General features: G+C 44.9%; 1 protein-coding gene across 10 annotated transcripts in view; it reads right to left on the reverse strand.

The window, feature by feature from the left end:
• LOC147627664 (purple acid phosphatase 18-like) overlaps nucleotides 1-24665 on the reverse strand; it is a 41597-nt gene that overhangs the window by 11710 nt on the left and 5222 nt on the right. For 5 of the 10 annotated variants that reach the window (XM_086814591.1, XM_086814593.1, XM_086814594.1 and 2 more), the window contains 4 exons: nucleotides 16902-17202; nucleotides 2313-2689; nucleotides 1267-1455; nucleotides 1056-1144 (listed from right to left, as the gene is read on the reverse strand). In XM_086814591.1, coding sequence (XP_086670717.1) covers nucleotides 1056-1144; nucleotides 1267-1455; nucleotides 2313-2689; nucleotides 16902-17202 — 956 coding nt within the window. The remainder of the gene's footprint in view (nucleotides 1-1055; nucleotides 1145-1266; nucleotides 1456-2312; nucleotides 2690-16901; nucleotides 17203-24665) is intronic. The other 5 variants (XM_086814596.1, XM_086814597.1, XM_086814598.1 and 2 more) reach the window with 2 other exon arrangements.

Here is a 24665-nt window from a genome sequence, read left to right on the forward strand (position 1 = left end):
AGAGGGGTTGTTCCTTTTGCGAGAAAGGTGGTCACAAGGACAAGGACTGCTACTATATGAAGGGACTTCTGCCAGCTTCACCAGCAACAATACTTTCCACACTCTACAACTCTGGTAACTAGTCACTACACCAACATGTCATTGACCCCAATTATCCCAGACCCCTTCTCTAGAATAGTTTCCTCGGGCCAAGAGGAAACAGGTTGCTCTCAAGAGTCTTTGAGGTTGCCTCCACCGAATTGAAATCTGCTTGGAAGAAGCCCCTTCCAAGCAAGCAGGCATCAGTAAAATGCAAGGCAAGCTATGTGGGAAGTGCCGCCAAGATCCAATCTCTAGCCTGAGAGCGAGAAGGATGTGACCTGAAACTCTTTCCAATGAGTGTGGCCTTGACTTCTTTATCAAAATCTGCCTGTAAGGTCCTAAGCTCGCCTTCAGAAAGAAAGATTGTTCCTAGCCGGGGCAGAAGCCATAATGCCAATCAAAGGGCACGGAGCCAACTTGAACACAGTAAAAACTTTTTCATACGTTTGTTTTGTAATCACTGCATTAGTTATTCTGTGCTCAAGCAAATTTTGAAGCTCAAAATGTGGTTATTGAAGCCTTTGTATGTTAACTTTGTTAGGATTAAAACTCAATTTGCTCAATAAATCCATGTTTCTGCCGCATGTCTTGCATTGCATTTAAATTCTGCAAATGATTTTTGGTTATGTCCTCTACCTTAAGGGTTGAAATTAGTTCTATTTACACTCCCAATGTATAATATATTCCACGACCTCCCCCCTCCCCAGTGTGCGCGTGGATCCTCTGTAGTAGCAACCTGAGTGCCCACCACCAAAGTTGGCTTGCTGGTGGTACAACTATGGCCACAAAACGGTCTGGATGCCTCTGGGCATTTGAACTTGGGAGCTCCCCCTTCTTGGTCACCAGCCCACATCCATTGGCTATATATTTCAAGACTTGTCCCTCAATAAGGTTGAAAAAACATTCAAGGTCATTTGAAAACCACATAGCCCTTAGTTCTTTCACTTGTAGAGGCAAGGTAATAAGAAGATTACTTGCGAGCCAGCCCTTCTCGGTTTCCACCATCTCCTATTGTGATATGACAAATACCACAATCATCAGTTATCCAATCAAAAATTCTAGCCTGCAAAACCAAGATCAGTAAGACTGTACAAAAGCACATACAAATACAAAGCATAAACAAAAGGCATATTGTGGAGCAAAAATATGCTTGCAAAAGAAGATGTAAAGAGTGACAATTCGTACCGTGCGTTCATATGCATGGACATGACCTGCAAATATCAAATCCACTTTTGCTTCCCTCAGAATAAGCTCCATGGACTTCCTCATTTCCTCACCATCACCCTGATGTTTAGAATTGCTGCTATACCATGGTGCATGAATGACTGCAATCAGCCAGGGAGTTTTTCTTCTATCTACTTTAGCCAAGTCAGCCTGAGAAAATGTGTGAGCAGCCAGATCAGAGAAGAACAATTTGAAGCACATCTCAAACTGCTGCAGCCCAAAGCCTAATCATGGAAACACCAGTTCTTTCAGCCAATTTCTGCTTGATCTTTAGTAGGCACCACAGCCATATATATATATATATATATATATATATATATATATATATATACCTAGATGAATCCAGGAACATGCCCAAATTCACCTTTTAGGAACGTGCAAGTTATATACTCATGGTAGTCAACCCACAAGACTATATATCTATCAACTCCATTATGTATAGTATGGACTAGATACTACGACATCCCCACTAATACTACGAAATCCCCACTAACGTCATCAGTGCCCAATAGTGGGTGTAGAACTCTATGCTCTCACACACGCACTCCACACACACACACACACACACACACATAAGAGCATATATTCACATAAAGAAAAGACCTTCGTACTGAGTTTCTGTCAAACCTCCGAAGATGCAGGGCAGAATCAGCCATAATGAAGCCTAGCACTAAGGGAAGTAGCAAATAGAAAGAATTAGTACAGCAAATAAGTAGTTGATAGGGCAAATGCACCGCTAAAGATAGAAAGAATAAGCACAATATCAATTGGCCGCAACTCAGACGAAAAATTCACAATGTGAAATCTGCAAGTCCACTAATACAGCTCAATTATATACCTAGATGAATCCAAGAACATGCCCATGAATTATATACAGCCATGTCCATACATGTAATTCTCATCAACATATAACATACATGTTGCGTACTAACACAAACCTACACATGTCCATGTAGAAAAAGGTAAGAAAGCACAAAGGACACAAAAATACTGAGCTGTTGACCTACCAGAAGCCATTTGTACTGATTAGAATCTTTACTGACATTAGCATAGGAGCCAAGCATAAGGACATGTACGCCAGAAACTTCAAAAGAGTAATAGAGATTTGAATCTGAACCACTCTCTTTGTATGGCATTTGCCACCGTGTGTTGTAAGCTCTAAATGGTTGCAATACAAATGGAATATTCTCTACATCATGATTTCCTTGGGTAACCATCCATGGCCTTGAGCTTGCCAGGGGCTCGACAAGATTTCCAAAAGAATCCCAGAGAGGCTGATAATAATCAGCATAAGATAGATCGCCTGGCAGTATTAGCACATCGTATTGTGACTGTTGAATGTGATTTAATGTTGATTTAGTCCATTCCGTCTGGCCAAGGTCACCTGTTTTAAAGGCACAATTCGAGTAGTCAAGGCTGAGAAAAACCTTCCCCCTATTTTCTTATAGACCAACAAAACCTATCATGCAATGTCAGTAGCAGAGTGGGTGAAATAAATGAAAGGCTTTTCTTCGAAGCAAATAGCAATGATAAGATATAATATTCATAATACATTTTTCAATGATGTTTGATCATCCTCTTTATCAGCGGCAGGTGCATGGAATAGACAAGTTGTTTGTATCATGTCATAGCAGGCATCTCTTGGTAGAATTACTAGAGTTGTGTTTGCCTTAATAGAGATAAATGAGCTCTATAATCCTAACACCTAAAATCCTTGCAATGTAACTGAATGTTCAAAGTACGAGAGGCAATCAATTCCCTGTTGATCTCATCCCAAAAGTAGTTGCAAACCTGACATCCTCAAGTAAATTCTGGCGGCCAGACCTTTCTCCCTGCTCTCTAATCACCTGCTCCTTGGAAATCCCTGACAGCTGAAGATGAAGTGCCTGCCTATTTAAAGACAAAGTCCTGTCCAGCCAGCCAGCCTATTGCAAGCCCAAGAAAAATGTGTTCACACATTGGACTAATAAGGTGCCCAACCCTTGGCCTGGTTGGTCTGCACATGATTAAACTGCCCAAAACTGATCCAGAACTACTGCCCACATTCTGCCCTGTTTACTGCCCACGCGAGCATTGGGTGGTTGCCCCTTCGATACATCAAAGCTAGAACTCCAGCTATTGTCTGATCGGCTCCAGAGAAAACTGTCTCTTGTGAAGGTTGCCCTCGTGATATGAAAACATATCCACAGATATGTCCTCCCATGGAGAAAACACCACCGCTGGTGTGACCTCCTTTAATGTCACATCTGTTGCATGAACCAACAATGAAGCGTATGTTTCTGCACTCAACACCTCTTATGGCTGTGAAGAACCTTCCTCGGCATGTTTCTCCGACACATGCCAAGAAACAAGACCTGCCTAATTTCAGTTGAGAGAGTGGAGGCTCCAACACTCCCCCACTAGAATCGTTCATACCCTTAATGGCCTAACAGCTCCTTCCTGAGAAATCCCTGTCGTACAGACTACAGTGTCCCATGAGGCGGGTGTCCCCGTCAGATCACAGCAAACACCTAACAAAAATGGGCTCCCATGAGGTCCATCTGTGCCGCTTGTATGCAAGCTAGAGTGGTCATCTACCCTGCTTGCATACGAAAAAAAGCAACGATCATCGCCTCTGCATCCATGATGAACCAAAATCTCGAACTCAGAAAAGATATCCAGAACTAGCTCTTCCGGAACCCTACTATGCTCCCCTGAATCTTAGGACCCCTCCATAAGTAGGGAGACAACATACATGGGATGCAGAAAAGAAAATTTAGGCCAAGCTAGCACAAATCTAATCTTTTCTCAAACCTGGGGCTCTATCTCGAGTCCATCACCCAACACAGACAGAATGTTGAAAAAGAAAAAATTCTACTAGCCTTAGGCTTTGATAGAAACTACAAGACGACTAGGGTTGTCAGTGTGTTAATAGAGACAGATGCAACAGAAGACAAGAAAACACAAAACACACTAATAACGCTTATCCTTGTATCATATACAACGAATGAAAGTGCAACTGAGTGTTCAAAGTACAAAAGGTGATCAGTTCCTACTTAACTCAGCACAAGTTGTAGTAGATCCCAGCTCTTCAAGCAAAAAATATCAGCTAGATCCTTCTCCTTGCTCTCCAAACGGCCATGCTCCCTACTCGCTGGAAAGCCCTGAGTGCAGAATACAAGATATTGAATTGGGGGCTAAAGTGCCTATATAAACAAATTCATGTCCAGCCAGTGTAAGTGTGAGGGGTCCAAGGTGCCATTGGAGCTGCAGGTGTGGTGATCCGAAAATGAGTAAGCTGAAGTGCAGACCGTCGCCATCCTCCTCATAGACAAGTGTCGGCATAGTTTGGACACAAAATATGATTGTTTGGACAATGTTTTGTGGGAAAACTAGGCAAAACCGACTTGATTACGAATTCATTCCTTTTTCCTATAAATAGGATCATTAGGCATTCATTAGAATCATCATTCAAAGATCAAGAGGATCCATTTGTCAGAGTCTGCAAGGCAGCAAGGACACAGTGGTGGATCAACAGGAGCTTCTCTTGTTCGATTGCAAGTAGAGGGTTGCAAGGATCTTTGGTATGCATCATGAAGCTGTGAATCAGCAAGATCATTGTATATATAGCATGTTTTGGCAATATGTAGTAGATTAGGTCTCTCTCTCCTTCTCTTTTGTGTCTTTGCTAAACATAGGATTAGCGTTAATCATGAACACGCTTCCGCAACGCATGTTACATTGGTATCAGAGCTTAGGTCATCCTAGGACAGTTCTTAGTTTAGATTTGGTGCATGCTGAATTAGGGTTTCTGAAATTAGGGTTTGCGTTTTAGGGTTTACGAGCAAGATTAGGGTTTGCGTTTTTGCGTTAAATCTGCATTTTTGCATCAACTTTTTGCTCATTTTCAGCATAGTATAGTACTAGAAAGTCTAGTTTTCAGCCTAGCATGATCCTAGGGAGTTTAGAAAGCATGTAGAACTCTAAAGTTAGGGTTTTTGGGCTGATTACAACAGGAAAAACAGCAAAATAATATCATGAGTTCAGAGGCAATGGACGGTGACTTTCTCACGACTTTGCAGAGTCGTCGAAGACGGGAAGATGAACGATACAAAAGGGAACAAGAACGCTATGCTCAGTATGAACAAATCATCGTTGGGGCCAGGTTTAGGCAACAACTCATAGAAAAGCTTCAAGAAGAGATGCGTCAAGACCCACTTCTATACGAGCAAAGATGGACACAACTCAAGGAGACATGGGCAAAATTCATGGCAGCATCAACAAAGGCCAAGAAGGAATCACCTAGGGTTGTAAAGTAGCCCATGACCGAGAGCGTTTACCCAACGAAAAGAGAGCTTCTAAGACAAGAGTTCTCGGGAGACGTGATCACAGAAAGAGGTGTTTCCGAGGAGGTGCCATTACCCGGGATGCACATGCCAGAACCAAAACCAAAGCCAAAGCTAGAGCCAGAAGTCAAACCAAAACCAGAACCACAGCTCGCGCAAGTGGATCTTTCCAAATCCTATTTGGAGGATGAGGTCAACCCGATAGTTCCCAAGGAGGTGGATCTCTCCAAATCCTATTTGGAGAAGGATGAGGTCATCTCGACAGTTTCAGAGGGGTTTTCAGAAGATCCAAAGACCAAGCCAGAGAACTTGAAGACGAAGTCAAAGAGCTTGGGGATTGAGTCGATGGATATGAAGTGCAATCTTCAATTGGACCAAAACGGAATCGGAGCAAAGGTGTATGGATTACCCCAGTGCTCCAAGCTTAGCAAAAGGGGATGTCATGTGCATCCGTTCATCCCAATGCTCATAGACATGTATATTCTCATTAGCAAATATATGGGTAGATTCAGGGGTAGATTTAGAGCAGATTTTGCAGCCCTACAAGCTCCCGGAAGTGCCCAAGACATAGCCCAATGGTTGGGACACCTTTTGGGCATAGTTTGGACACAAAATATGATTGTTTGGACAATGTTTTGTGGGAAAAATAGGCAAAACTGACTTGATTACGAATTCATTCCTTTTTCCTATAAATAGGATCATTAGGCATTCATTAGAATCATCATTCAAAGATCAAGAGGATCCATTTGTCAGAGTCTGCAAGGCAGCAAGGACACAGTGGTGGATCAACAGGAGCTTCTCTTGTTCGATTGCAAGTAGAGGGTTGCAAGGATCTTTGGTATGCATCATGAAGCTGTGAATCAGCAAGATCATTGTATATATAGCATGTTTTGGCAATATATAGTAGATTAGGTCTCTCTCTCCTTCTCTTTTGTGTCTTTGCTAAACATAGGATTAGCGTTATCTTCTTTGATTAGCGTTAATCATGAACACGCTTCCGCAACGCATGTTACACCTCCATGGCCCACGTGATGGTTCAATGAGTGACAATCCAAAAGGACCCCAAGTTCCACATGAAAAGGAGCATAATCCATCACCAGACCTGTTGCACCTTCAGGCAGTCCCAAAGGCAATGTCGGAGACCCTTAGAGAGCATCACACTCGCCACAAGAGGCAGGACTTGCCCAGTGTTGCCGTGCGTTTCAGAAACACACTGTACGAAATGGGTTTCAGAAACATTTCATATGTTTTTTATTTTTCAGAAACCATTCTAAAACGTTTCATGCAATAAAGGGGTCAAAAGTGCATCTTTTTTTTCATTGTAGAAAGGAAACTTCTATTAAGTATGAATAGACCATACAAAATACGGCTAGAAGGAACAAAAAAATCCTCATCGGAGTGCAGGGTGATCTCAACCAATCTGGGGCACAATGGTGTTCTGTGGGTGTCGATGAGAAAAAGATCCCTTGATCCCACTCCCTCATGAAAACAGTGCGCTTTGCTTGCACAGATCTGGATGGTCCCTGCATGCAAGCCCATGTATCCATAAGAGTGAAAAATATCCCCCGATATAGTACAGATGCACTGAGTGTCATATATCTGAATGCCCTCAATAGCCTCTGTGCATCTGACCCTCCAAATCTGCCAAGCTATGATGTTGGCAATGATCTCCCAAGTAGTATCAATCCTGGTTGACAATGTAGTAGAAAAAGGCTGACGCTTCATAGGAATGGCTGCACCAATCCACTCCCACTCACTAGGATCCCAATGAAGATAGCTGATAGGACATCCACCATACAACCATAAGCACCAAGACCCATGGGTGACAATAGCAGGTGAAGGGTCAACATGCCAAGGGAAGCATCTAACGACTTTCATTTGTGGATAAAGGGCAGTGCTAGGAATAATCTCCTGCGTGTCACATTTCATCAATCTCTATCCAAGTAGGATAGACTAAAAAACACGATCTCCCACCTCATCCTGATCCAGCAAGGCTAATGACACTCCTGCCTTGGAGAAAAAACCCAGCCACCTAGGATGATGCTGATCGTGAAATGTGTCACTTATCGCTCATGAGGTATAGCTGCATCAATTTGATCGGTCCATCTAGGAATCCCTATGACGTGCTGAGTGGATGCAAGTCTCCGATCCCTTGGAAGACTTTTAAAAGTCTTCCAAGCAATAACTGCCGATGCACATCTTGCCCAGCGTGGCCACTGCATATATCCAAATGCACCCAAAGGGGGTCGCCCAACCTCATCTCTACTGAGGTCATAGCATAATGGGATGTCTATCAGCCTCATCCTCTAATCTAGGAAGCCTCTATCTCAAAAAAGGTCTCATGTTGCTCTAGGATTTGATAATGGAAGCCATAAGTGAGAGGAAGGTGCCCTTTACTCTGCCTCAATAAAGATGAAATGCGAACTGTGAGCATCCAATCTCCACCACTAGAGGCGTACAATTGGAGATGCAAAACATAAAGAAATTCTTCCCAGGCTCAGTGCCTAGAAGGAAGCCTCTGCTGACCGCTAACTTGGAAAGCAATGCTCAGCATTGTATATCCGGATCTACAATATTCAGGCCCCCTTCTTGTCTTGGGAGTATACCAAACTCCCAAGAAACTCTAGCTCAAGTGTCAAGTGCACCATCCAAACCTGACCAGAGAAAGTTGCTGGGACCAATCTCCACAACTGGCCAATGCGTCCATGAAAGAAGCACCTACATGTGGCAACGAACCAAGCTGAGGCAAGCAGTACTTGGTTAACCACCAAGGCTCTAGAGGCTAAACCCAATCTCCTAGAGCTCATTTCCTCCTTATGCTCAAAAGTAGTTGTGTAAATTTCCATGCATGTGATGTATCAACCCCAACTTGACACCCCAAATATTTGGTAGCACAGCCTCTGTCAATCCAAGTAAACCCAAGCTCTACACCCCAATTGACTCTTTGCGAGTCACTAATCTAAAAACCAATAGACTTATACCAATTAATGAAAGCCCTTCCAGCTAGGCAAAACTCCTCCAAAGGAACATAAACATATGTGTGAGGCCTCAAGGAACATTGCAGTATCATCAGTAAGCTCAGGGTTCAAAAGCTCATCCTCACTACACAAAGGCAGACTTAAACCAAAAATTCTGGCAGAGGAGCAAAGAAAGATACTCATGGCCCCAGCAACAATGAGATATAACGGGGGTGCTAAGGGGCATCCTGGTTGTACAGAACGAGAGATCTCGAAGCGATCACCTCTACCACCATATGCGGGCACAGTACTGTAAGCATCCTCATACACGCATGAAACACCTGTGATCCAGTCTTGAAAGGATCCCATACATGTAAGGGTCTCTTTGAGGAAATCCCAAACAACTCTATCATATACCTTCTCAAAGTCCAGTAATGATATGGCTAGGGGCTGGTTGCTTTCCTTAGCCCATTCAACTGCCTCTCCCAAAAAGAGAAGATATTATCAAAGATGCTTCTTCCTTGAAGGAACCCATTCTATGTATCATGAATCACATTCTGCAATATTGGATGCAACCTCATGCTTAAAGCCTTACTGCCTCACATCCTGCAATATTGGATGCAACCTCATGCTTAAAGCCTTACTGCCTTGGCAAGTATTTTGTAAGCAATCCCAAACAATTTGATAGGCCTCCATTGACCAATATTCTGTTGTGTCAAGATTGGGACATGGTGGGAGGGAAGTACACGAAGCATAAAGAAGGTAAACGTAAACTAAAGAGCAGGATGCACGAGAGACTACATCTTTGCAAATATTGTTTACATTATAACAATGGTCCTTTAAATAGGAGAGACCCCCTTTACTAGGTGTGGCCACAGGCTGCCGCCACATATGCCACATGTAAAGATGAGGTGCCAAGTGTCCACCAAGGTGTCACCTTTACATGTCATTGCTTACATAAGTCCTTGAAGGGCTGTACCCATGTACAAAGAACCCTTACACACTTAGCGGTTGTTCACACACAGGAACCGCTTGTTTGTAAGGCCTAGTTCACACAAATTTATACCAAAATTCTTTTACATTGATTTTCCCAACAACGCTCCCTCAATGAAAAGAAGGTATAAGCCGAAGATAGCCTATAGAGGCCCAATCTGGAATTGATGGCAGAATGATGGCAGCTCTAGAGGTCAACCCACACGAGCAATCTCCTAAAGTACTCTCAAACCGGACGCTCCTTTAGCACTAACCTTCGAATGTGCTGCAGGCTAGGATGAGACCATGAACAGAGCCCTCCCAAAACTGGAACTTCGTTGAAGAGTGGCAAGGGATGGAGAGGTTGAAGTGGATGATTGACTTACTCCATCACAAGCAAGGGAAACAAGATGGAGTAACATGAGAAGTGTGTGTATGGGCAAAACAAACTAGATAAGCCTAAGACCCAATTGAATCACAAGAGCCTGAGAAGCCTAACCTCAAAAAACCAACAAGACTAGTAGTAGTACAGGACAAATCTCCAGCTGGATTTACGAGACCAGTGTACAAGAATGGAAAGATTCTAGAGCCAACGAACTAGTAGAGGTACGAGATATAGATCAAAACCAGAACTGGAGTATCAAATCAAGATTGGTTGCTTCTGATTACCTCAAAATGTCAAGAGATTGTAGCATCTTGGACGAGACTGCAATAGAACCATATAGATGAACAAGACTGCTATGCTCAACTAGCTTAGAGACAAGAGCCAGGTTGCTTCATTAAGTTGTGCTTCGGCCAAAGGGCAAGAACCTGTGAGATCACCATTTGACTCGAGCTCTCCATCCCTGCTTTATTTATAAGCTTTTAGCCATTATTAGCCCTAGGCTGTTTATTATAAGCTCTTAGCTAATCTAGACCTCTTTTTGCTAGTGCCTTAGCCCACGTGTGAATCCTCCAGGTCCCCATGCCCCAACCAAGCCTTAACCCTAATCTTGGGTTAACCCTAACCCTAATCTTGGATTAGCACACGCCCTAGTCCTAATCCTAGGCTTGTCGGGAGGTAACACCAACGTCACATGCGTACACCTTTCATAGGAACATCTTGATGCAAAACGCAAAGAAGAGAGAGAGAGAGAGAGAGAGAGAGAGAGAGAGAGAACTATATTTTTAGAGTATTCATATAGTACAAAAAAGGTACATAGTTCTGGCAGCCATAGGCATGCCCTGAAAAGGTGAAAAACCTATCCTACCTATGCTATTGTGACGTAACACCATGAAGGTGTCAGATGAACAAAGGAACTCTTGGCTGAGCCTTATATAGGCATTTTGGACACCTATTGATGCTGGCTGACTGCTGTCAGCCAGCTTCAATGGACATAAATCCATTAAATGCAGCCGACCAGCCCAGAAGGGCTTGCACACTTAGCTGACCAAGTCTTGATCCATGGGGTTCCCTTCTAGTGTCCTCCTAAGGCTGCTCATGCCCTAAATAATCTGTTTACCTGCTGCCCTGCAGGGATTAGCCTTGGGAGTAGCATGTCCATGTGCATGCACATGGGATTCCAACTTCTAACCCTGGATGATTGTCATCATCCCCTATCTCCACATATGGTCTCCCATACATGTCATCCTTCCCTATCTAGCAACCTTTTCACTAAAAACTTTGCCCTGTCTCCAATTCCACGCCAAATAAAATGAAGATATGTGCATCCCCCTTCCCAGGTCTCCGCCTTCCCTCCTCTATAGCTTCTCCCTCGGTTTCCTTCCCGTCCTGTTCTTGCAAGTACTCTTTTCAGGTTCTTCGGGGCGTTTTCCTTTCGGCAAGTCTTGGCATTTTCTGGTCTTCACCACCCTCAGGAGAACTCCATGGCAGTCGCTCTGTCAACCCCAACCGAGGTCGCCATTGCTTGCTTATCTTTTTTCGAAGCAGACCTTCAGATCCTCGCTATGACTATTGCAGCATTAGAGGCCTCCACCCTGGTTTGCAAGATTGTTGGTAGCCACCCTGCACGTAGACAACTCAGAGATTTTTTGTAGGCGAGCCTCATCGGTGAGCCTGCAAAGATCATGGGCATTCACCCTCTGAGGCGTGGCTACTACCAGGTGGAGTTCGACTGGCCAGCGGCGTCAAACCGAGTCATGACGCTGAGCCCCCTTGCATTGCATATGGCCCAAGCCTTCTTTTCGCGGTGGTAGCATGGCTTTGACCTTGCGTCCTCTGGCCAGTGACAGTTTGCTTCCCAGGCCTTAAGAAGGAATTCCTTCCTCTTCTCTTGGTGATTGGTGGAGCCATCGGGAGAGCAATGGAACCCCCTCCGAATGCTGCCTCATCCCTCACACGGACAGCCGGGATTCCATCCCTTCGCATTTGTTTTGCCTTGCCAGATTCAACGCCTCATGTTATATCTATTCCATGCCTTTGGAGCAACCCCATCATTCAATGAGTGGAGGCCTTCCGGGCCAATGCTTCATTTGTAGGCAAATGGGCCACCTCACTAGAGCTTGCCTTTGGCACCAATCCAAGAGACCACCTCCTGTGGTCCCCCCCCGAGGTTCCCGTTTAGATCCTCACCAATGGGTAGAGAGAGAGGCAAGCTCCCAGGCAATGGAGCACCAAGTCTTGATCGCGGACGACCCAACTACCGGAGAGTGGCGGACCGTTGGCCCGCGCCTGGGCCGTCAGCTAACTACCAGAGCTAAGCACCGCCGCTGCACGCGCCAAGCTAGTAGAGTACAAGAGGATTTGGTTCCGTTAGAGAACCATTTTAAACATTTATCACAACACCGTCCATTGGCAATGGGCCCTCTCCAGTCACGGAGAGGGTCCCTCCAGCCCCTCCGGTTTGGCGGCCACTTTCCCATCGAGATTCCTCCTTTGGCTCTCAGTGTCCAGTGAGGCTAGTAGGCCCCACTAAGCCCCCGACAAGCCTCTCCCAACAGCCTACCTCCCCGATGGATCACTGCCCACCTCCACCTCCACCTCCACCCCCAACCCCCCCCCTCTCCATCTTCGCCCTCGACTCTTCCCGTAGTAGTCCCTTCTGCCCTATCTTCCTCATCAGAGCCCACCCTCCCCCCTCCCTCCGCCTCTCTAGGGCACTCCTGTCAACCTCCAACAGCCCCCGACCCGGAGCGGAGATAGCCGGCAAGTTTCGTTCGCCGCCTGATTCATTGTTTGTAGAGATGACCATTGCCGCTTCCCGGGTGAGGGTTCTCCTCCCGAGTGTCCCCAAGTGGGCCCCCAAGGATCTTGGGGCTGCCTGTGGATTATAGTTTCTTATGATGACTTCCGGCGGAAGTGACAAATATGTTTTGAGGAGACAATAGCCCCCATTCGCTGGTTTTTCATCACTCCAGACCCTCTACGCCAGAGAGTGGTGAGATGATCTTCTCTTTTTTATTGAGTGCAGCCCTGGGGATGGAGTGGGACTCAAATGTGGAAAAATGATAAAACACCTTATACAGGGCGGGCACACCCACAACAGAGGCCCTGGTGTATAAATATAGACAGGAGATGACTTCTAACATGCTCATGGGAGTGCAAGGAAGCACGCAGGGTTTGGACTGCAATAGCACATCTCCTTGGAAGGATGACGAGGGATGTCTACGTGTCTTTCGGTGCTATCATTTGATTGACACAGTCACGCCCACAACTCAGATATGAGGGGAACACCAGGGATCTGTTCATTATGATCAATCTGGGAGTTGCTCGGCGGTGCCATCTTCAAGACCTATCTGAGTTGGGTACATAAGATAACCTGGGGTTGAGGGAATGTGATAACCCAAGGTTAGGGTTAGGGCTAAGCCAGGCGTAGGGGCTGATAGGAGCCAACCAAGGGCTAAGGGCTAGCAAGGCTGAGGCCTAGAGTCAATAAAAAGCTAAATAGCTAAGGGCTTTATAATAAAAGCAATGGGCCAATAATAGCATGGCTATTGCTATATAAGCGAGTTTGGGCTCACTTATGGTTATTATGAGGTATCCACTGACAAAGAAAGGTCCTCCAAAGCATGCAGGACCCCAAGGCCAGAGTGGTTGCACGCAGGCGTTCTGGTGGTTATGGGACACCAGAGCGTGCTGTTGGGCTTGGCGGACTCGCAACAATCTGACGGTTGACCTCAGGCTTGGGGGTGGTTCTAGAAGGGAGCCTATGGCTGGGAGGAAAGTCACTAGCCCCACTCTAACACGTTCATCAATTCAAATTTGATGCGGGGTATTCTAACCATATTAGGGTTTCCAAGTATTGGTCCTTACATGACCCCTCATGGAAAAGGTCATATCCTCAAGCGGTGCACTCCTTCCCCAAGACCGTGAAATCCGTGCTACCTCCTGGCAGTCCTATGGGGTCTCAACCATGTTGAAATTGCTGTCCAGACACCAAGCATCTAGATGCAAAGACCCTATCTCACCTAGATCCAAAAATCAATGTGGCCTTGAGTACCGTTAGGGACCTAAATAATGAGGAGGACAATGTAGTCCTCCCTGAAAGATGATTAACCGATGAGCTCTACTTGGGACAATGGTACCTAAGCCAGCCAGACAAGGAAGAAGTTGGCTGCAGATGGAGATGCAAACCCCTCCCTGACTCAAGGGGATCTATCACTCCGGACCAAAAGGTGTGATGGCCATTCCTACAATTATGCTCCTAGACAAAGCGCATGTCGATGTCATTTTTGACTAGAGGTCAATGGAGCTCCTCTTACACTATCATCTTGCGGCAGTGGCTGCAGGCACCACCCAAACTGTGGGCGTTCTACGAGATGATCCACATCACTAGGGGAAGCATGCAGTTTTTGATGAAAAGTAGTGGTTGTCTGCCCGAGAGTGGAGACACTGCAAATGGGAGCAGATGCGTCTCGACAAGTACAGCCATTGAACTCCCGCCCTGTTCTGGGTCGCTAGAGGACGGTCATCCTCAAAATGCACGTAACTTTCAATGCCTTCCTTAGCAGCGAAGCTGATGTGGAATAAGATGAATAGATGTGTCTCTCTTGCTCCCTCTAAGAAAGGGCCATGTGGCTCTCTATAGATGGAACAATCTACCTCCATCGTTGTCATGCATAGTTTTGGGAAATGGGGAAACAAAAACGGAAATAGAAGTGGAATAACAATTTTGAGGGGAAACACCACATCAACAAGGGGGATGCAAAAAAAGGGGGAGGGAAGAGAAGAAGAGGGAGAGCAGAAATGCATTGAGATGCAAGAAAATACAAGAGTATATGACTGGAAACTAAAGAAAGGAGATTGATGAGAAGAAAGAACAAAACAGCATTTAATATTGCCGTGAAATTGGGGTTTGGCAAGGGAAATGGAAGAAGATGTCGGGAAACTACAGAAATGGCACATTTTTTTCCTTCCTTTCAGAAAAGGCACATGGGATATGGTTGAAACACGTTACTTCGGAAATGGAAACAGATGAACATGTTTCGCATTTTGGACCCCTTAAAACAGCTAAAGCGGGTTAAAAACACGGAGTTTTGGGAGTTTCCCGCAACATGTTGCCATGGTCCACGCATAGTGGATGGCATTTATTATAAGGAGATCCCAACAAACCCAGAAAGAAATCAGCTTGGTCTCTGATCATGGCCTCGACCAGGGCACAGTCCCACTCTCTATCGGGGGCCACACTCAAAGGGGAAGGACAAGACACTGATGCCTACATTGTAGGAGTAGACTCTGAGTGCTAAAGAATCAAGCAAATGCAGAAAACAGCCCCCGAGAGCACCTCAACAGATAGACACCCAGAGTAGTATATGAAGTATCTCATAATCCAGTGAGGGCCACCTAGGAACTACGGAGAGGGCTAAGGCTGACAAGCTATGATTGTCTCCACTGAATCGGAGAAGTGTTGAATCAATAGCCGCGTGGTGAATGTTGCTGGGTCAAGAGCCTCCTGGCAAGCAAGTGGGGAGTACTAAAAGGGCAGGCAGACTAAGGGGCTGGAGGGGCGGACGATATGTGACCGGGCGGGGGGGGGTGGGGTCCACAGAGAAAGGAGCAGCAGGCATGTTGGTCACAAAAGGTGGGGCAGCACGGGAGAGGCCACGGGCTGAGAGGGAGCGAGCTGATGGCCCAGGGAAGAGGGAGCATGACGAGGTGATGAGATCTCCATCGGAACGGTGGGGGGTCTATCTCTACAAGGGGCAGGGAGAGCATGACCTCTATGACAGGGGTCCTCAACCTCAGAAGGGGAAGAGTCCGTGTGATGGGCCCCTTCTAGGGCAACAAAGATAGCCAGCCAGCCGGCCCGAATCCTCTGGACATGCAGTAGGCCGATCAAGAGATAAGTGTGCTTAGAGGTTCTAGGAAGAAACCACTACCTCAGGCCCTGCACCTGGGGAAGCATGCCCCCGGCTGGCAACCATGGGTCTGCCACTCCTGTATGGGGAGCATCTACTAGCACTACTGCTCATGCTAGGGGGAGGTGAAGCCTCGCTACCTGCTAGCATGGATGTGGTTGGATTGAAAGATGCTGGGGAGGTTCACTAATGAGGACATAAGCACTCGTGGGGATGGGACCATCATGTGACCTATCCTAGAGGCACCCAATCACCGGGAGAGCCCATGATACTCCTTGGGGAGGCCCAGAAACAAACTATCACCACAGCCAAACTCAGTGGCCTGCATGTCGGAGTCTAGCATAAATCCATGCCAAGAATCGAGCAAACTACATGTGTGCACTGTGTACAAAAGGGGCCAGCAAGATGGGGCTCAACTGCTCTCCGCCAGGGTGGCCATGTCGAACTCAACCATAATGTAGCTTTTTTCTAAGAGCTGGATGTAAGTGACGTGTCCTTGCTTGCAGACAAGAGCAGCCTGCAGGAAGCCCCAAATCTGTCCCCTTGCTGAACTGCTTCTAACAAATTTGCAAGGTAGCTTCCAATGAGGCAACAGAAATAGACAAGAGATGGAGGTCCCTTCTGAGAAAAACAGTTGAGGGCAGCCTCAATCCGGAAAGGCAGAGTGGCTGCCATGGAGCAACTACTGAACAATGACATCAGCTGAGGGGATGGAAGAAGGGTGCGAAATACCGATTCTAAATTGGCTCCACCATCAAATCATATTTGAGGGTGAATCCTACTCCACTTAATCTATTATGCTATAAGAAATAAATGTCTTTTCTGCAACAAAAGAAAAAGGAGTATTATTTAGTTCAATTTTGAATAGTGCTGCAGTGAACCTTAGCTGATCACAACAAGGTATATAGCAACACATTCCAGTTGAAAATTTATTTTATAAGCATTGTCTCTCTTTCTAGAGAAGGAAAACCTCCCTTGCAAATGCAAAGCTAATACATATTACCATTCCATCAACCCAAATTAAAACAAGGAAGAACAATTTTACCAGCAATTGCAAAGGTAATTGAAGTTTGCGGACCAGCAGTAGGTGGTGTTTTGAAGCTGTACTCTGAGCCAGCTCCTCCACACATGTAGTAATAAACAGTGTTTGCTTCCAAGGGCCCAAGAACAACATTGTGAACACGACCAGACTTATAGAATATGAAGCTGTAAGAGTCACTAGTACCATCTATAAATCTGTCGTACAAGCCTGGCATTGTTCCATACTCCACCCTAGAAAGAGCAGAAGAACTAGCTGTGACCCAGGAGACCTTGATCTGATTAGGTCCTGCTAAGGAGACATGCACCTAAAACTTTCACAAAGAGCAAATCACTCTCTCTATCTCTCTCTCTCTCTCTCTCTCTCTCTCTCTCATACAACTTTCTTTCTTTCTCGTCCTTTTTCTCTAATAGGGGATATATTAGATAACTCGTAGGGGATATTTTAGATATATATATATATATATATATATGTATATATATGTATATATATATATGTATATATATATATGTATATATAAGTATATATACATATGTATATATACATATATATACATATATATATGTATATATATATGTATATATATATATGTATATATAAGTATATATACATATGTATATATACATATATATACATATATATATATACATATATATATGTATATATATATATATATACATATATATATATATATACATATATATATATATATACATATATATATATATATACATATATATATATATATATTAGTATATATATATATGTATATATATTAGATATTCTTTTCTTTCTCCTGTTTGCTCATTTTCATTGGCCAATGGACTCTCAATCCTTAACTGATGTTATGGGCTTGTAACCAATGTATGTGTGTACGGGTCGCATAGGTTGGATTTGGCCCCTATTGCTTCATGCAAATGACATTGTCCTCCTTTCAGATTCAGCCGAGGGGCTTCAGAGAAATTTGGATGCCTTACAGGATTTTTGCACTCAGCGGGACCTCACAGTTAACCTTGGTAAAACCAAGGTAATGGTCTTCAATACCTCCTGCCCCTTCACATCCAGATTGAGCTTCACATACAGAGGGATCCTGTGGAGTTTGTCTCATCCTATGTCTATCTTGGTGTCACTTTCAGTGGCCCATGCTTTACCATGGTTCCCACAGCACATGCCAGAGTAACACGGGGATATGCAGCCTTGAGCTTACTTGAGCGGCAGTGCTTCAAGGCACATTTTCAAGAGCTCAGCACTAAGGGCTGGCTTTTTGTCCTTGTCACACCAGCCTTGATGTATGGAGCATTCTTCTCGGGGCAGATTTATCCGATGAGGATTGGCAGCGAGTTGAGAGGCCCTAGGTCATGATGTTCTCCCGTATGATCCGCATCAAACCATCAGTCCCACACCAGATTATCCAAGCAGAGTTTGCTGCAGCCCGATGGTAGTGGATGCACTCTTCCACACAGTCACATACCTCCATCGCATCAGTCACATGGATCCCCACATGTACCCGACGCTCGCCTTGGAGTCCCCAAGACAGCTAGCACTTGAGGGCCACCTTGGAGTATGGTATGCCCGAGTTTCCAATTGGTTCTCAGGATATGGACTCCGCATGACCATGCCTCCCACCCCTTGAGTACAGTTTGGACTCCCCTTTTCTCCAACTCTCTCATGAGGACACTTAGCACTAACCGGGTTATCCGATTAGATCTTCTCAGCCTCTATACCCACTGCACATGGATCACACCTTCGGAGCTCCCACCGAAGATGCACTTCTACAGAGATCAATTCCTCACCCTCACTAAGGATGGATTTATCCAGCAACTGCCTTGGTGGACACAAGGAGAGTCGAGCACATCTTCAGAGCCGGGGAGCTCATATGGAGACCCAGGGAGGAGAGGATCTGCTAATTATGCCACACAGAGGTTGAGACAAAGGAGTATTACATATGCTGTTGCCCAGCATACTATGAGATCCGCAAGAGGTTTCACTGTCTATTCCATGAGGGATTTGGCCCACTCTCCAAGATCATTGACTTCCCGGACCAACGTTGCCTAGGGCTCTTCCTGCCCGAGCTTTGCAGACACAGGGACACTTTCTTGAGAGCGCTTCGGCCCCAGCCATCCTGACCCCTCCCTCGTTAGCCAACCATCACCAGCTTCTTCCAGACAGACCCAAGAGGAGGAGGACACCCATATAGTGGGTTGCATGGACCCACCTCGGGCTACCACGCTTTAGAGGAGTTACATCAGGCCGGGCCTCTACATTCCAATAGCATGCCTGATGTCCCTGCCCCCAGGATGTCGGCCACACTCCTCTCATCAGCTCAAGATCCAAAACATGCTCCATCGCCATCGAGCTCCATTCCACGTGAAGTAGCTCAGGGAGATCACTTGGCCATACTCACTAGCCCCATGCTTGATATTTTGGAGAGTGGTATATTATCTATTGGGGTAAGATGTTCCTCTCATGTTTCATGCTCGTGGTATTCCATGATGAGATTTCCATGGACAGCTTTGCATCACTCCAATGAGATAGTTTTGATTTGTTTTATATACCTAGATGAATCCAGGAACATGCCCAAATTCACCTTTTAGGAACGTGCATGTTATATACTCATGGTAGTCAACCCACAAGACTATATAACTATCAATTCCATCATGCATAGTATGGGCTAGATACTATGACATCCCCACTAACGTCATCAATGCCCAATAGTGGGTGTACACTCTGTATCAAGATATGCTCTCACACACGCACTCCACACACACACACACACATAAGAGCATATATTTACACAAAGGCCTTTTATTTTATTTTCTGTTCCATGAGGAGATATGCCATGGACATTTTTGTATCACTTTGGTCTTATAGGCCCATTGGGTCTTTAGTAGACGCTTAATATATATTTCTTTCTCAATGTGTGTCTCTCCCTCTCTCTCTTACCAGATTGGGTTTAGGGTTTAGGAGAGCCTAGAACATCCCACCAGAGGAGTGAATAAGTAGAGAGTATGCACCATAGGGGAGATATGTACCATAGCAGATATGTAGAGTATGCACCATAGGGGAGATAGAGGACGAAGCTCAATATATGTTTAGATGCCCGGCCTATTATGAGATATGGGGAGCTTTCAAGCCTCTTCTTGGAGGGGTCGTTTCTTAGAGGAGTCTTGAGTGAGCAAGCCTGCTCCATCTCACGTGCCAAGCGCTCCTAACCCAGAGCACCCTTGATCTCCACCACACAGATCAGATCCATGAGATTCTTTGACGAGATGACATGCCCTCACCATAGCCACACCTGCCATCAAGAGGCTTATAAAGTTGTGTTTCAGTCTTCAGTTCTTTTTTAGTTTTTCCATGGCACCATATACCCATGGTATATCACTATTCATGGTCTCATAGGCCCTTTGGGTCTTTTGTAGACGTTAATAGATCTTTCTTTTGGTCTTTCTTTATGGACCACAAAATAGCCTTGACCAGGATGCCCCTACTCGACGAACCAAGCAATGCACACTAATAGCACATGTGACATCCCGCCTCCCCAGCATCACCCTAGACAAAGTGATCCAAGGTGTTGCCAGCTAGACACCTGAGACCCACCGGTCCAAGGAGATACTCCACCCAAGAGCTTTAGATCCGAGAGATCCTCCAAAGATCCAAGAGTACCCCTCCACACGCAGTGGATGTGCATAGCCTCAATACAATCATAGATGTTGATGTGGATCCAAGAGATCCTCCAAGTACAAGTGTACCCCTCCACAATGGATTTGGAGAGCCTCTATACAATCATAGCTATGGAGGACCCACTATGATCTGCTGTATTTTATAGCATTGTACAATTGGCACTTTCAGGACAGTTGTTTTTTTTCACTCAGCTCTAGTTGGGTTTTTTATCATGTTTTTTCCATAATTCTATCATTTCTTGGACACGTTTTGTGACACGTTTCATCTCATAGACTCTTTGGTCTTTTGAAGATGTTAATATCACTCTCTCACAGTGATGGGCCGAGGGGTCGCTTTGAGGAGAGCAGAGGAGATTCGAGCATTGTGGCGTCCACGAGCGCCCGGATACCGACCTTCCCACAGACATCGACATATGATCAGGGACATTCGGGCACGACACCAGAGGCGACTACAGGAGAGAGGACAGCCGGGACCCATTGATCTGGCGGCCATCTTGCATATCATTACAACTGGCGCTGACATGTATGACATATTACACCCCCCCCCTCACCATAGGATGGAGTTGACTAGGAGCATGCCTGCATTGAGCATCGTTGTATCACCCTGGCATATAATTGTGCATTTACCCCAGTAGTGCTCCATCCTTATATATGTACATACATCCCGACCTCACAGTAGCAGTTTTCTTTCAGTTTTCTTCTAGTTGTTGTATTGTGCACTGAGCACCATATGATACTCAGAGATACCACATACATTGTACACGGTTTTGTCTCATAGGCCAGTTTCTCTTTGGCCTGAGAGAGACGTTAATACAATCTTTCTTTCTTTATTTCTTTCTCTCTCTCTCTCACGGGTCATGCATTATCAAGATAGAGATGCTTGGGTCTATACCTACTCAAGCTTCGCCCCACCACTGGGAGACCATGCTTAGATGGCACCTAGGGAGTCAAAGCCAACAAGATGCCTCTCAGACATCCATTACACAATTCTTCAATTGCATTAGCCCATGCCAGAGAGTACCATCTAGGCTTTACAAGGTCTAAGGGGTCATACAAGTCAAAGACTACACCCCATCCGCTCATGGGATTCTTTGGCCCCAGGCAGTTGTGGCTTCATTAGTGAGAAAGCGTGATTCCTCCTGAGAGCTAGACTCCCCCGCATGTTGAGATTCAAGATTGTGGGCTATCAGCTCCAAGCTCCAAATCCATGGCATACTCTGGGGGGACGTTATTGCAACTCTACACTCCCTTATGGAGGAGGATGGTACTATCATTGGATATGGAGATCTGGAACACGTTCCCCAAGTATCTCTAGCCATGTTGCTCCGGAATTTTCAATACCACATGAACATGGGAGGCACACGTAGTACGTGGGTCTTCTTTTCATTTCATTTTCAGAACTTTTTGTTTCCATATTCACATTCTACACATGGAACTTTTGTAACACCTGTTGGTCTTGTAGAACCATTGGGTCTTTAGTAGTGTTAATAAAATCTCTCTCTCTCTCTCTCTCTCTCTCTCTCTCTCTCTCTCTCTCTATGTGTGTGTGTGTGTGTATAGCGGCCGGTATGCACGCATCACCGGTTGGTTTGATTCACATGGCCTTGGGATGGACTGCCCTCCTTTGAGTTCATCTTGAACTCTCCCTTCCTTGGTCCTTGAACGAAAGGAGATCAACATCATCATCCGTCTATATCTAACTAGACTTCATACAGACCAGACATGGACTTCATACAAACCGAGCTTTCCTCGAAGCTTTCGTCCTACAAAGAGAATTTCTTAAGGGTTTGGTTGCATTGAGAGGCCTAGTTATCGGTTTCATTGTGTTACAACCCCATGGATCTCCTAAACGCAAAACACGAGTGATTAGTACAAACGCCCTAAGAGGGATGCAGGCTAGCTCACCACCCAGCCATAGGTTTGTGTCCACAAACAACGCCCAAGCCAGAGGGTAAGGCTCCAATCCCACGAACCATGCCAGTCAGCACTGGTATACCACCAACATCGGCCTGTTGAGGCCTTCGGCATGATCGTCCGTGATTTGTCGAATCCAGTCATGTTCTCGACGATAATCCTAGTCCATCACAAATCATAGATCTCTGTGAACAATAATAACCCAAGTCTCACTTATATAGTGGCTATTGTTGCTATAAATAATTGTCTAGTCACAAATAGCCAATATACTTGGTATTATTAAGTTTTAACCATGAGTCCTAGCCGCCTATATCAGCTTGCTTTTGGCTCCCCTAATTCTGTTGGATTAGACCACTAATCCAAAAGATTAGTACTAGGTACGTAACATACTTCTCCTTCTTAGACGTTTCCACTCTTGGAAACAAAATCTATCTAAGAAAGAAAACTAGGATACCTATGCTATAAACTACCAAACTAGCTCCCTAGTCGAAGACATTCCCCCTCTTGGAAACAAGGAAAACTCAAACTACATCTAAGAACTGACTCCATAATTTGGTTCACCATTCATGCACTTTCCACTCATAAGTTTGCCTTAGGAACTGACTAAATCTGTAGCCCCATTGTCCCTACAACTATCTCAGTGGAACTAAAAACAAACCAACTCGAACCAAAGCCATGAGGAACACAACAATCCCTCTATCCAACTCCCGAGGAATCGAATAATCTATTATCACAAAGATAATTGTCACAACCAATCAAATTACCTATCCTATCAGGATTAAGTAATTCCTCATACCAAGGGAATAAAAATACCTTCCCTCTCTAAGAACCACAAAACTATCAAATATCTGAATACTCTCATCATAAATGACCTCTAAAAGTGTTCCTATCAAGACCGTGTCCAAGCCAGAATACCCATGATATAACTCTCCTACTGCACCATATCCTTTGTCAAATGTACAACTCTGAAATTGGCTATACAACGAGTTAGTTCTTTCAAGGAATACACCTAGAACTATATCTTCAAGCTCTAATTCTCAAGGGAAACTCGGGTTGATTCCATACCAAACATAACCTATTCAATATTATCACAGACAGATCTTGGCCAATCAAATGATCTCTCAGTGCTGGACATGTGCAATGTTCTACCAGACCTGATGTATCCTCTCTGCTACCTAACAAACCGAGAACAATCATCATGAGTAGAAACCTATCTTAGTCGAGCTCTGATTGCTTGAAGTATCCAGAAACTTTAAGTCCCAACTCAACCTACTGTGTCAAGGTAATCAAGAAGCAAGCGAAATCTACCAACATCAACACTCTTCTGGAACTGGGTTGAGCTAATATAATCCCACCAATCAATACCTCACTACACAGCTCTCTAGATAACAACCATTGATGATCTGGATATCTACCATGCCAGAGACGTGGCCCATAAACCATACATTTGCCACGTCAAAGGTGTGGCTAATGAACTAGACATCTGCCATATGAGAGGCTAGTGCATTCACCCCATGAACTATGCATCCAGTAATCTTGAGTTATAGATAACTATCCCATTAAAAGCTAAAACATCTGCCTCGATGAAACCATAGCTAGCGGAAGGACACCGACTTTCAGGTTAGCCCACCACATCAATCTGTCCTATATGATGTACCCTCTTACTTCCTCCCATAATTTTGGGACTACCATAAATATAGAACATTTGTCTATTGTAATCTTGCCCCAAATAGAGATCATGAGACTATCGTAAGTGTAGAACACTCACCCACGACAATCCTGCCTCAAGTAAAATTGTGTCTATAGCAACTCACTGGCCTAAATTATACCTACATAAGGCTGGCCACATCTTGATTATGCTACCACATGTAAATCCTATGAACATGAGTTTAAAACTCACTTAGGGAATGCTACCTTTATTTGGAATAGTATCCCTCGAAAGAAACCATAAACCCCATATGAAGTTGCTAAACTCTCCCAAGAAACCATCGTAATACCCACCTCTACCTTTGCATCTGCGCAATAAAAGAAACTCAAGCCCCATCCAGAAGATAAAACTACTAGATAATCAAGTTCCATCCAAGCACCGCATCTTACATGCAATAAGTGATAGCCTCTCTCATCTCGACATCTAAGATAAAACAAAGGTGTACCCAAATGTTAGCCAAAGATATAT

The sequence above is a fragment of the Cibotium barometz genome, chromosome 20, assembly GCF_041138505.1.
Source record: "Cibotium barometz isolate CiBa-2024 chromosome 20, ASM4113850v1, whole genome shotgun sequence".
Classification (NCBI taxonomy): Eukaryota; Viridiplantae; Streptophyta; class Polypodiopsida; order Cyatheales; family Cibotiaceae; genus Cibotium; species Cibotium barometz.